We start from the raw sequence: 14,777 nt of genomic DNA on the forward strand, positions 1-14,777 counted from the left end.
TTTCATTGTCTGTATTTGATACCCGGATATTGTTCATTTTGTAATTCACATGGACGTTGTTACTTCCAATATACTGTAAAGTACTTTACATTTTTCTATGTTGAATTTCATCTGCCATTTTTCTGCCCAGCTTGCTAAAGTATTAAGGTCATTTTGTAACTGCTGCCACTGTAACTTTGAAGTTATTTTACTGGTTATTTTAATATCGTCTGCAAATTTGGATACTTTACATTTTAGACCCTTATCTAGGTCGTTTATATAGATAATAAAAAGTATCGGTCCAAGTACTGAGCCCTGGGGAAAGCCACCAATCACATTTCGCCATTTGGATTCCTTTCCGTTAATCACAACTCACTGTTTTCGGTCTGAAAGCCTGTCTTGTAACCTTTTCTGCATATTTCCCTTTATTCCATGGGTTTCTATTTTGCTTACGAGATGCATGTGAGGGACAGTGTCAAATATTTTCCGAAAGTCAAGGTAAATTATGCCTACTGCTCTTGAGTCATCCTATGATTTGTAAACATCATGTAAGAAGTCCAGTAAGTTAGTTATGCATGAACAACGATGTCTGAATCCATGCTGCAAGTCTTTAATTATATTATTTTCTTCTAGATAATTAAATATTTTATCTCTTATGACTGTTTCCATTAACTTGCATACTACTGATGTTAAGCTGATTGGTCTGTAATTTCCTGGGTGCAACTTTTTTTCGTTCTTGAAAATTGGTGTTATATTTGCTAGTTTCCATTCGCATGGAACTTTCCCAGTATTTAATGATTTATTGAATAAAACAGAGTGGCAGCAGTAACTCATTTTTTGCCTCTTTCAGAATTCTCAGTGATATTTCATCAGGGCCAGGGGAGAAGGAGGAGGGGGAGGGGGAGGAGGAGGAGGAGGGGGAGGAGGAGGAGGAGGAGAGGTATATGACTGAGGGGGGGAGGTGGGCCGGAGAGAAGGCTGTTACATGGCAGGAGACAGGGTGACATCAAGGCAATTTATTTGTGGCCACCTGTTACAGGGTTAACCCTTTCGTGCGCGGATAATTTTTTAAGTTTTGTGTTCTACGTGTGTTTCTCCCCTCCCCCCCTGGCTGCCATGCGCTCCAAAAAAGTGTATTTTCAGCTTATTTTCATCACCCAAACATATTTGTTTTGCCACAAAACCCACATATTCCTAATTGTCGATGTTTGTTCTACACAATAAGCAAGAAAAAAACAAAAAACACACTATACATACATTAGGGCCATAGGAATAAACATTTGGGAACATAGATCTGACTTCCCAACATCATAAGTCAAATGTTTACTAATCAATCTCTACATGTTATACTATCAATGGAAAGAGAATTTTATTAGCTTTCGAATGCCGGAGTGTATGGTGTTCAAGCAATAAGCGAAAAAGTAAACCCATTCCTACGGACAACAGCTTTTTTGGGGGGTGAGCTCTAGCGAAAAACTTTTCTCGCCACTGTTATATTTTTATTTTATCATCCTATGCAGAATTTCATTGGCTTTCACTTGAGCCAACAACGGTGATCCCAGGCCTTATATTTTTCGAGAAAAATGCGAAAAACTATGGTGTACTCATGCTGTGTCTTGAGTGTAGGGTGGTTTCCTGCCTACCTCTAAGCGACTGCACATATTTCACCAAATCTTTGTACACTAGATGTGCACAATATATTCTCATGATTCACTGTCACTATTTTTATAGCTGAATACTCACATTAGGTGCAGGGTAGAGGCAGTGTAGTTGATTAGAAACAGTAGCACAATCTTCGTTGGGCCAACGGCTGATAATGACCAGGAATGCTTCACAAACACCAAATTTTCTATTGCAAACACCAAATCTAATCACAACAGTGCCCAAACAATATACACAAGCACTACTGGTATAGTGAAATATGTTGCACGGCCAGGACGGGGGTAAGAGTGGAAATTTAAAGGACCAAACTGCACAGTACCTCCCCCACTCATAGCTCATTTGGTACTGAATAACCTGTCCGCTCTCTTGCCGGTATTGGGACCCACAGTTGCCAACTCATTACTTTTAACAAGAAGCAGCTATGCTATGACGCCTCCAAAAATGACTGCTCAGCCGAAAACTTTTTCTCTGACGAAAGTTTTTATGTTTTAATGTTGCCAAAAGCGTCAATGAGTATGGGCGCAGCCACACCCAAATGACGACAAATGCGTCAATGCATACGAAAGGGTAAGGTGTCTGGCCATAGGTAGAAGACAGACAGATAGTTCAGTAGGTAGACATAGTTAGATAGATAAACAGATAGATAGATAGACAGACAGACAGATAGATAGATAGATAGATTGACAGACTGACTCTTTATAGCAGGGTCACAGTATCAGCACTCTCAGGTGGGTGACTTATCCTTCATTGGACTAAGAGAGATGGCATTAGTTGAATAAAATGCTAAAGTTGTCTGTATCTATCTATCTATCTATCTATCTGCTTGTCTGTCTATCTATCTATGTCTGACTATCTATCTATCTATCTATTCATCTGTCTGTCTATCTATCTATCTAGCTGTCAGTCTGACTGGCTGTCTATCTCTCGGTCTGTCTATTGATCTATCCACTTATCTTTTTTTTTTATGCGAGGAAGAAGGAACCAAAGGCCATGAGCCCGCAATAAGAGTTCCCTCCAAGAGAAAAACAAAACACAAGAGAGAGCCAAATTCAAGATCCATTCATTTCGAGATGCCTGGACACACTGCGTTTGAAAGACCGGAGATCATAGGCAGCGGGAAATACAGACAGAGGGAGACAGTTCCAGAGTTGACCTGTTGCATAAATGAAGGACTGGGAGTAATGGTTAACTCTTGCATTAGAGAGTTGGACAGAAAAGGGATGGGAATTTGCTGCTAGACGGGTGCTACGCGCCCGTCGTAGAGGTGGATGAATGCATGCAGACAGTTCAGAGGAGCAGTGACCATTAAAGTAGCAATAGAAAAGAGATAAAGATGCAACAGTGCAGCGAAGAGACAGAGGTTGAAGGGAGTCAGTAAGAAGAGGAGAGTTAATGAGACGAAAAGCCTTTGACTCCACCCTATTGAGAAGAGCTGTATGTGGGGAGCCTCCCCACACATGAGAGTTATACTCCACACAGGGGTGGATAAAACCCCTGTAGAGAGTCAACAACTGTGCAGGGGTAAAGAAAGAACGGAGTCGGCTTAGCACACCCAATCTCTTGGAAGCAGATTTTACAAGAGATGTAATATGATCTTTCCAAGATAAGTCCCGAGTAAATGAAACCCCAAGCATGTTCAAGGATGATGCAGGATTATGCTGAATATTATTAAACATTAGTGAATAAACCTGTGGAAGATTTTGACGGGTTGATAGGTGTAAGAACTGAGTCTTAGATGCATTAAAAACTACAAGATTATTTTTACCCCAGTCAGAGATACGAGCCAAGTCAGACATTAGGTGTGCCATAGCCTCATCCCTTGTTTGTTGAAGTAACTGCTGAGATGCACGTTGCGGGAACCGAATGGAAAGATGAAGGGTGGAGTCATCAGCATATGAGTGGATAGGGTTAAATGTACAGCTTAGAAGGTCATTGATGAATAAAAGGAAGAGAGTTGGTGATAGGACAGAGCCCTGAGGAACACCACTGTTGATAGATCTGGGAGAAGAACGATGGCCGTCTACAACAGCGGCTATAGAACGACCAGAAAGGAAGCTAGCGATGAAGGCACAGACAGAAGGATAGAAACTGTAAGAGGGCAGTTTGGAAATTAAAGATTTATGCCAGACTCGATCGAAAGCCTTTGAGATGTCAAGTGCAATGGCAAAACTTTCGCCAAAGTCCCGAAAGGAGGATGACCAGGAGTCTGCAAGGTAGGTGAGATCGCCAGTGGAGCGTCCCTGACGGAACCCATACTGACGATCAGAAACAAGGTTGTGATAGGAAAGATGCCTTAAAATTTTTCTATTGAGAATTGACTCGAAAACTTTTGAAATACAGGACGTTAAAGCAACTGGACAATAGTTACAGGGCTGGAAATGGTCACCCTTCTTTGGGACTGGCTGAATGAGAGCAAACTTCCAGCAAGAAGGAAAGGTACAAGCTGACAGACAAAGGCAAAAGAGTTTACCTAGGCAGGGTGTAAGCACAGAAGCACAGTTCTTGAGAACAACAGGAGGGACTCCATCAGGCCCATATGCCTTGTTAGTATTGAGGCCAGTGATGGCAGAAAATACATCAGTTGAAGAAATTTTAATGTCAGCCATGAGGAAGTCAGAGGGGGGAAGTGATGGAGGAACAGCACCGGAATCGTCTAAGGTGGAATTGGAGGAGAAAGTCTGTGCGAAGAGATCTGCTTTATCAGTAGAAGAAATAGCTACAGAACCATCAGAGTAGAAAAGAGGAGGGAAGGATGATGAGGTAAACTTGTTAGAAAGGTTTTTGGCAAGGTGCCAGAAGGAGCGGGAAGAATTCGAGTTGTCTATCTATCTGTCTGTCTATGTATCTTTCTACAGCTAGACGCATTAATCCCATAAAGGGTGGCCACAAACAAAGTCCATGTCGCCCTGTCCCCTGCCGTTTCCCTGCCCTCCCCCCAGCTCACCCTAAATTACAGTACATAAACTGCCATCCCTCCATTATGAATGCTGAGGATTAACAAGGGATTACAATATGTTCCTAGTCATGAAGAAGTGCTATGGCATGAAGAGTACAGCCATAGTATTGCCTTAGTCTGTCACTGAGCTATGTGAAATAAGCTGGAAATGGATGAAAATCTGGGCCATGTGAAGGTGAGAGTTTGACTGAGATGGTTTGGGCATGTGGAGAGGACAGAGGATGACAACTGGGTGTAGAGGGTGAGAGGTGTGAATGAAGTGTTGTGAGGAGGGATGGGACTGGGAGTACTGGTGCTGTGATGAGAAGGGGTAGACTGATGGTTTGGGAGGAAGGATAGGACTGGAGTGTATTGGTGCTGTGATGAGGAGAAGCAGATTGAGATGGTTTGGGAGGAAGGAAGAGGCTGCAGTGTATCGGTGTTGTGATGAGGAAGGGTAGATTGAGATAGTTTGAGAGGAAGAATAGGACTGGAGTGTACTGGTGTTGTGATGAGGAGAAGCAGATTGAGATAGTTTGGGAGGAAGGGTAGGACTGGAGTGTATTGGTGTTGTGATGAGAAGGGGTAGATTGTGATGGTCTGGAAGGAAGGATGGGGCTGGAGTGTATTGGTGTTGTGATGAGGAGGGGTAGATTGAGATGGTCTGGGACGAAGGATGGGACTGGAGTGTACTGGTGTTGTGATGAGGAGGGGTAGATTGAGATGGTTTGGGAGGAAGGATGGGACTGGAGTGTATTGGTGTTGTGATGAGCAGGAGCATAGTGAGATGGTTTGGGAGGAAGGATGGGGCTTGAGTGCATTGGTGTTGTGATGAGGAGGGGTAGATTGAGATGGTTTGGGAGGAAGGATGGGACTGGAGTGTATTGGTGTTGTGATGAGGAGGAATAGACTGAGGGTTTGGGAGGAAGGATAGGACTGGAGTGTATTGGTGTTGTGATGAGGAGGGGATAGACAGATGGTTTGGGAGGAAGGATGGGACTGGAGTGTATTGGTGTTGTGATGAGGAGGGTTAGATTGAGATGGTTTGGGAGGAAGGATGGGACTTGAGTGTATTGTACTGTGATGAGGAGGGGTAGACTGAGATAGCTTGGGAGAGAGGATGGGACTAGAGTGTATTGGTGATGTGATGAGGAGGGATAGACTGAGATAGTTTGGGCGGGAGGATGGGACTGGAATGTATTGCTGGTGTGGTGAGGAGGGGCAGACTGAGATGGTTTGGGAGGAGGGATGGGACTGGAGTGTATTGGTGATGTGATGAGAAGGGGTAGATTGAGATGGTTTGGGAGGAAGGACGAGGCTGTAGTGTACTGGTGTTGTGATGAGGAGTACACTGAGATGGTTTGGGCATGTGGAGAGGATGGGAGATAACAATTGGGTGCGGAAGGTGAGATGTGTGAAGTCGGGGGTAGGGCTGCAAGAGGCAGGCTGAAAACGACCTGGGACGAGGTCATAGATTGTGACCTTAAGGATAAGGCACTGAATAGGGAGACAGCCAGAGATGGAGCAGCATGAAGAGCCCCCATTAGGTGGCCAAGGCTGACGCATGCAAGCAGGTTGGAGCCTTTATAAACGAAACAAACCATAAACGACAGAAGGATGTCAAGATGGATGAACTACTGTATATATATATATATATATATATATATATATATATATATATATATATATATACATATATATATATATATATATATATATATATATATATATATATATATATATATATATATATATATATATACTCTTTTTACCTGGTGCCAGGAAGTACACTCTGTCCCTGCCCACCGCTGCCACCGCCAGACTCTGCACCACAGGGTTGTAATTTAGCGGCACATATCTTCCGCCGGAATCCTGTGCCGTCCAACGCTCCTCGCCTCGCACAAAGCCGCTCTCAATCACACCTAAAAATGAAAGACACAAAGACAAGCATTAGGAATTTCTGTCACATGTATTGTTCTCTCTGTTCTTGCTGTGTTTATTTCTTATTCTGTTTTATTGAGTTTAGGGAAAGGATACAGAGAGTAACCAGGAGTGTATATGTGAGGTGGAGGCAGGGGGAGACCGAGGATGAGATGGAGAGATAGAGTGATAGTCTAACTAGGAGAGTGTATGTGAGTGACCTTCCACGTCATTCACGCTCTCCTAATTAGTCTCTCACTCTATCCCTCCATCTCATCCTCTGTCTCCCCCTCCACGTCACTCACATACACTCTTCTAATTAGTTTCTCACTCTATCCCTCCATCTCATCCTCAGTCTCCCCCTCCACCTCACTCACATACACTCTTCTAGTTAGTTTCTCACTCTCCATCCTCTCCACATTGCCAAACGATGTTTCTCTCATATACCTCTCTACTCTGTCCCTATAAAATAATAATAATAATAATAATAATAATATAATAATAATAATAATAATAATAATAATAATAAAAATAATAATAATAATAATAATAATTAATCATCCATCATCATCCAATCTTATAGTGCCTCATGAGGAGCGTAGGGGCCCGGGGCTAGGCAAGTTGGTCCTGATATTTAATATAAGTGACTAGCCTCACTCATCCCTGAGTGGCATTACATGAGCAATCAACCCCAACCACCCCTTGGATATAAACCTCCACCAGCTCAATCCTACTGGAGCACCGTAATTACCCACCAAACCACCAGGCGCCAAAATTTGGTTATATGGTTACCACCCAGTGTAGTAAAAGGTTTCCTGGTGTACAGGAAACCAATTGGCTTGTCACTCAGTGTAGAGTCACCCACAGGCAAAAGGAAGAGGAAAGAAAGAAGGAAAGCATGACAGAAGAAGGAGTGTAAAGTCACCCATAGACCCACAGACAGAAGGAAGAAGAAAGAATGAAGGAAAGAAAGACAGAAGAGGAATGAAGGAAGAGAGGAAAGGACAGACACCCAAAGCAGCACTACATCAAGTGAGTGGATGGTGAGCTCCCCCACCTACCATAAAATAATAATGAAATTAATAATAATAATCCACTAACCCTGAGAGTAGCCAGTAGCGGAGGAGCAGATGGAGGAGTGGCCATAACAGAAGCATGGTGTGCATCCAAATTCGTTCTCCAAATCCAGGTTGAAATAGCCAGGTTTGCACTGATTGCACTGCTGCCCCTCCACGTGTTGCTTGCACAGACACACGCCAGTCACAGGGTCGCAGTTGGCCTCGTTGTTGCGGCTCCCTGCCACCTCACACCCACATGCCTTACACCCCTGCACGTAACGGAGAAATTGCTATACTCCTTTCACTCTAACTTGGCCTATAATTGCCATATCTCCATCTAAACACCCCTGCACATACCACGGATATATTGTTATACTCTTTTCACTCTAACATGGTTTAAAATTGCCATCCCTCTATACTGAATGTTATGGAAATACTGCTATACATACTGTACTCTTGTCACTTAAACTTGACTTAAAATTGCCATCCCTCTATCTTTTGTGTTAAGCTGAAATATGAGATTAGCAGTAAAATATTGTGCTATACTCTTTCTACTTTAACCTGGCTTCAAATTGCCAATCATCGATATTCTTTACGTCCCTGCACATAACAGATAAACTGATATATTCTTGTCACTCTATCTTGGCTCAAAACTGCCATCCCTCCATACTGAATGTTACGGAAATATTGCTATACTCTGTTCACTCTAACCTGGCCCAAGACTCCCATCCATCCATATTCTTTACACCCCTTCACATACAACTGATTTGCTGTTATACTCTTGTCACTCTATCTTGGCTCAAAATTGCCATCCCTCTATCCTGGATGTTAAGGAAAAATTGTTATACTCTTTTCACTCTAACTGGGCCTAAAATTGCCACCCATCTATATTCTTTATACTCCTGCACATACACTGGCAATACTGTTTTACTCTTTTCACTTTTACTTGACATAAAATTGCCATCTCTCCGTCTTTACCCCTGTGCACATACACTGGAAAAATTGTTATACCCTTTTAACTCTAACATGGCTTAAAATGTATTAGTGATTTCCCGGATGACAGGAAAACATCTGAATCGTCACTATGTGTGGTCACCAAAAGGCAGCACTATATCAAGTGAGTGGATGGTTAGTGCTGTCTCGTGAGCACGTCGGCACACCACAATAAAAAATTAGATAAAATATGAATGGATAAGCATAAGAGGTTGGCTAGTTATGGATAAACACATCAAATCCTAATATCCATCTCATCCTCGGTCTCTCCCTCCCTCTCCTCCCCTCCACCTTACTCACATACACTCTCCTTGTTAGTCTCTCACTCTAGAGAATTGTTAGTATCACGACCTCTATCCTGAGAGTTGCTAATTCAGTGTGTGGATGGACAAGCCCTCCCGCCCCCCCAAGACATAAAGTAACTTGGTGGTGGGATGAGGGTGTAGAAGCTGCAGTTAAAGAGAAAGAGGAGGAATACTCGACTGCCAAGTGTAAGGCAAGAAAAAAGGTATTCAGGGCAAAATCTGAGTCTTTTACTGGATAACCAAAATAGTGTGGAAAGGATGACTATGATACTGAAGGTGGCAACTTAGATGAAGAGGGAAGACAGGAATATCATAGGTGAGCAATGTGTGAAGAATGGTGAAGGAAAGGTAGTGGTGAAGAGTAAGGACAATAAAGACTCCTAGACCGAACATTATAATAAGTTGTTAAATGAGGAGTTTGACTGGAACAGGGAATGTTTGGAGTCAGCAGAGCCGTTGTTTGGCCGTTGGCCTTTGATTGACGCTGATACTGTGAGCAGGGCAAAGGAGGGATGCAGGTGGGAAGGCAGCAGGTGTGTCAGCAGGGATGACTGCTGAAATGTTGAAAGCCTCACAAGATATAGGAGTGGGGTTAGTTGCTGACTTGATAAATGCGATTTTAAATTAGTGTGCTGTCCCAGATGACTGGCTGAATAGTGTGACTGTAAATGTGTACAAAGGGGAAGGGTGATGCCCTGGAAAGAGGAAATAATAGAGGCATAAAGCTTTTGGACCAGATAATGAAGGAAATGGAGAGTTCTAGAATGTATGATTAGAAAAAGAGTGAATATTGATGAGATGCAGTTTGGGTTTATGCCAGGCAAAGGGACCACTGATGCTATATTCACTGTTTGACAGATTCAGGAAAAATATATAGGAAAGAAATGGGATCTGCACTTTGTTTTAGTTGATTTGGAGAAGGCCTTTGAAACAGTCCCTATAGAGGTGGTGAAATGGGCAATGAGACAGCTTGGGATAGGGGAATGGTTGGTTAGGGTGGTCATGGTTATGAATGTGGGTGCTCTCACCAAGGTGAGATTGTATGGAGATTTCAGTGATGAGGTTTCCGCGAAATTTAGTAATCCTCAGGGGTCAGTCTTGAGCCCTTTCTTGTTTTTCATGGTACTTGAAGTCTTCTCACGTGACTTCAGAAATGGACTCCCGTGGGCGATGTTGTATGCTGATGATCTGGTGATGATTGCAGAGAATGAAAGGGAGGCGCAGGAAAGATTTAAAAAGTTGAGAGATGGTATGTTACACAAGGGCTTGAGAGTATATGCAGATAAAACAAAAATGATGATATCTAGGGTTGGTGGCGGTACTGTCGAAGAAGAGGGAATGTAGCCATGTGAGATCTGCCACAGGGGCGACGGAAGTAATTCCATCTTGCGCAGTGTCTGTGATAAGTGGGTGCATATGAGATGTAGTGGTATTAGAGGCAGACTGCGAAATAATGCTGATTTCATGTGTGTGGTGTGTCGGGGAGAGCTTGTGGAGATTGCCAGGCGTGCAAGCATTGATTTTGCTGGTGAGTCTCTTGAGTATGTGGAAGAGTTTTGTTATTTAGAGGACATGTTATGCGCTGGAGGTGGGGCTGGACCTAGCTTTGTGGCTAGGGTAAGGAATGGTTGGAGGAAGTTCAGGGAGCTGTTGCCTCTCCTGACACCGAGACGGCTCTGCCTCCGTGCTAAGGGATGTTTGTATGCAGCATGTGTTAGGAGTGTAATTATGTATGGTAGTGAGACCTGGGCAGTATAGGAGTAGGATATTCACAGGCTCAAACTTACAGAAATGACAACGATTAGATGGATGTGCAGTGAGTCCTTGAGTGCAAGGCCTGGGGGAGAGGACTAGATTTATGATGGATGAGTTAAAAGGAAGGATGGTACTGGAATGTATTGGTGTTGTGATGAGGAGGGTTAGATTGAGAGGGTCTGGGAGGAAGGATAGGACTGAGGTGTATTGGTGTTGTGATGAGGAGGGTTAGATTGAGAGGGTCTGGGAGGAAGGATAGGACTGGGGTGTATTGGTGTTGTCATGAGGAGGGGTGGATTGAGAGGGTCTGGGAGGAAGGATAGGACTGGGGATGTATTGGTGTTGTGATGAGGAGGGGTGGATTGAGATGGTTGGGGAAGAAGAATGGGACTGGAGTGTATTGGTGTTGTGATGAGGGGGGGCAGACTGAGATGGTTTGGGCATGTGGAGAGGATGGAGGATGACAACTTGGTGTGGAAGGTGAGAAGTGTGGACACTGGGGGTAGGGTTACGAGAGGCAGACCGAAAAAGACCTGGGACGAGGTCATAAAGTGTGACCTCAGGGATAAGGGACTGAGGAGTGAGGCTGCCAGAGATTAAGCAGCATGGAGAGCCACCATTAGGTGACCAAGGCCGACGCATGCAAGCATGCTGGAGACTTTATAAACGATGTGAATTATGAACAACACGATACGATACACATGCATTAAAAAGCATTTAATGAAAGAAAAAACACTAATTCTAATGGCAAACACACATGCATCTGACCTCCATCCCAAACACTCTATCCTGGAAAAAAAATGGTCTTGTTAATCCACAGATACATCGATGACTTTCCCTCATCCCTGAAAAAATACTGTTAACTGATACACAGACTGAACTGATTTAACTATGATCTGTTTTTATAGGCAGATAGACAGACAGGTAGATAGACAGATAGATAGACACAAAGGTAAACAGATAGATTGTAAGTTTCTTGATCATATTTAGTCAGTTGTCTCTATAACTATGATATTTTTGCAGATAGCCAGATGCAAAGATACACTGATAGATAAACAGATCCAAAGTTTATTGAGCACATATACTTAACCGATTTAATTTTTAGTTGAGAGAGAGAGAGAGAGAGAGAGAGAAATATGTACAGCCACACAGCACACACAGCATACCTCCGCCAGTGCCAGTGCCATTAAAAAGGATCCGGATCTAGATCCACGAAGATAGGATCCGTATCCGGATCCAGATCCACCCCAAAATTTAATAAATTCTTTCTTGGCCCATGGCCCACCCTTCCACAAAATTTCATTGAAATTCGTTGAGAACATTTGGAGATATCGTCTGGCCAAACAGACATACAGACAGACAAACACAGGTGAATACAACTTCGTTGGCGGAGGAAATAACATCAACTGCTACTATCATAAGAACATCAACTACAATAACAACTACTACTACTACCACCACTACTACTATTACCATCACTATTACTACAACTACTACCACTACCACCATCACTAATAATAATAATAATATCACTAAAACTACTACTACTACCACCACCAACATCACCACCAGCACCACCACTACTACTACTACTACTACTACTACTACTATCACCACTACTACTACTACTGCTACTACTACTAATACTACTACTAAAACTACTACTACCACCACCACCACCACCACAACTACTGCTACTACCACTACTACTACTACTACTATTACCACAGCTACTACCACCACAACTACTACTAATACCACCACTACCACAACTACTACTACTACTATTGCTACCACCACTACAACAACAAACACTACCACTACATCTGCCATCACCATTACAACTACAACTAGTACCACTACTACTACTACGAGAACAACAACTACAACTACTATTACTGCTATTACCACCACCACCACCACCACCACTATTACTACCACTACTACTACTACATACCTGAGGGCTAAAATCGAAGTAGTTCTCATCGCACCTATCACACTTCTCACCAGTCACGCCCGGCTTACACTGACACACGCCGTCACTGCCACACTGAAGGCTGCGTGACCCTGAAATAGTGAAGGATAGCTGTAAATTATCGTACATACACATACACAGACAGACAGACACATACATACACAGATAGACAGACAGACACATACATACACAGATAGAAAGACAGACACATACATACACAGATAGACAGACAGACATATGCACATAGATCTATCAACAGTGGTGTTCCTCAGGGCTCTGTCCTATCACCAACTCTCTTCCTTTTATTCTTCAATGATCTTCTAAGCTGTACATCTAACCCTATCCGCTCATACGCTGATGACTCCTCCCTTCAGCTTTCCATTCGGTTCCCACAACGTCCATCTCAGCAGTTACTTCAACAAACAAGGGATGAGGCTATGGCAAACCTAATGTCTGACTTGGCTCGTGTCTCTGACTGGGGTAAAAATAATCTTGTTGTTTTTAATGCATCAAAGACTCAGTTCTTACATCTATCAACCCGACAAAATCTTCCACAGGCGTACCCATTAATGTTTAATACTATCCAGCCAATCCTGCATCATCTTTAAACATATTTAGGGTTTCATTCTCTAGGGATTTATCTTGGAAAGATCTCCTGTAAATTCTCTTGCCACTAGATTAGGTGTGCTAAGTTGACTCCGTACCTCCTTTACCCTGCACAATTGTTGACTCTATACAGGGGTTTTATCCGCCCCTGTGTGGAGTACAACTCTCATGTGTGGGGAGGTTCCCCACATACAGCTCTTCTCAATAGGGTGAAGTCAAAGGCTTTTCATCTCATTAACTCTCCTCCTCTTACTTACCTCTGTCTCTTTGCCGCACTGTTGCATCTTTATCTCTTTCTATCGCTACTTCAATAGTCACTACTCCTGTGAACTGTCTGTTTCCATCTCTCCACCACTACGCCAGGCGCGTAGCACCCGTCTAGCAGCAAACTCTCATCCCATTTGTGTCCAACTCTCTAATGCAAGAGTTAACCGTTACTCCAAATCCTCATTTATGCAACAGGTCAACTCTGGAACTGTCTCCCTCTGTAATTCCTACTTCCTATGATCTCCAGTCTTTCAAAAGCAGTCTCCAGGCATCGCGAAATGAACAGATCTTGAATTTGGTTCTGTTGTTTTGTTTTTTCTAGGAAGGAATGGTTTGTGGGCTCCTGGCCTTTGGTTCTTTCTTCCTTGCATAAAAGAAAAAAAAACATACATACATACACTGAAGGCAGTGTGACCCTGAAGTAGTGAAGAAATGCTGTAAATTATTGTACACACACACACACACACACACACACACACACACACACACACACACACACACACACACACACAGCTGCAAAGAAGAAGAATACGAGTACACGAAGAACTAGAAGTGGGACAAAAAAAAGGGATGAGAGTTTCCTGCCTGACGGGTGCTGCATGCCTGCTGTCAAGGGGAAGGATACGAGAAGAACGAGAAGGACTGACAAGGGATTAGAGTGTGTTGGTACACGGGTGCTGCGTGCCTGCTGTCAAAGGGGCAAGACTTGGAGTAGGGCAGGAAAGGGAGGCTATATGACTGCTTCCTGTACCCTTAGCACCCATCACTCACCTACTTCATTACAGTTACAGGCGATACAAACACCGTCGTCTCTGTCATAGTAGTTGTCCCTGCACCGTTCACAGTTGGGCCCGGCACGATTGGCAGCGCAGTCCAGGCACGACCCCCCATGGCCGGTCTGTTCGTACAATTCTTGGTCGAAGTAACACCGATTTGAATACCCGTTGCAGTTACAGGCTGAAAATAATAATAATAATAATAATAAAATAATAATAATAATGATGATAATAATGATAATAATAATAATAATAATAATAATAATAATAATAATAATAATGATAATGATAATAATAATAATAATAATAATAATAATAATAATGTGAAGCTACAGAACGTGGTGAATGTTTTTGACATATCCAGGATTCCGGGAGCTTGAATGATGAGTGAATGGAAGCGTGGCCCATTGGATTGGGCAAATTTGGGCTGTCTGGACATTGCTACTCCTCACCCTGCCCTAGGGTGGGAAAGGAGGTCCGGATGTGGATGATAATAATAATAATAATAATAATAATAATATTGCTACTACTGCTACTAGGCCTACT

General features: G+C 43.0%; 1 protein-coding gene across 2 annotated transcripts in view; it reads right to left on the reverse strand.

Annotated features, from left to right (window-relative positions):
- The window catches only part of LanB2 (laminin subunit gamma-1), a 140,019-nt gene that overhangs the window by 65,527 nt on the left and 59,715 nt on the right, over positions 1 to 14,777 (reverse strand). For both annotated transcript variants that reach the window (XM_080269103.1, XM_080269102.1), the window contains 5 exons: positions 14,227 to 14,412; positions 12,565 to 12,674; positions 11,376 to 11,396; positions 7,598 to 7,823; positions 6,349 to 6,498 (listed from right to left, as the gene is read on the reverse strand). In XM_080269103.1, coding sequence (XP_080125229.1) covers positions 6,349 to 6,498; positions 7,598 to 7,823; positions 11,376 to 11,396; positions 12,565 to 12,674; positions 14,227 to 14,412 — 693 coding nt within the window. The remainder of the gene's footprint in view (positions 1 to 6,348; positions 6,499 to 7,597; positions 7,824 to 11,375; positions 11,397 to 12,564; positions 12,675 to 14,226; positions 14,413 to 14,777) is intronic.

The sequence above is a fragment of the Coenobita brevimanus genome, chromosome 31, assembly GCF_032717465.1.
Source record: "Coenobita brevimanus isolate Jiangsu-jjx chromosome 31, ASM3271746v2, whole genome shotgun sequence".
NCBI classification, from domain to species: domain Eukaryota; kingdom Metazoa; phylum Arthropoda; class Malacostraca; order Decapoda; family Coenobitidae; genus Coenobita; species Coenobita brevimanus.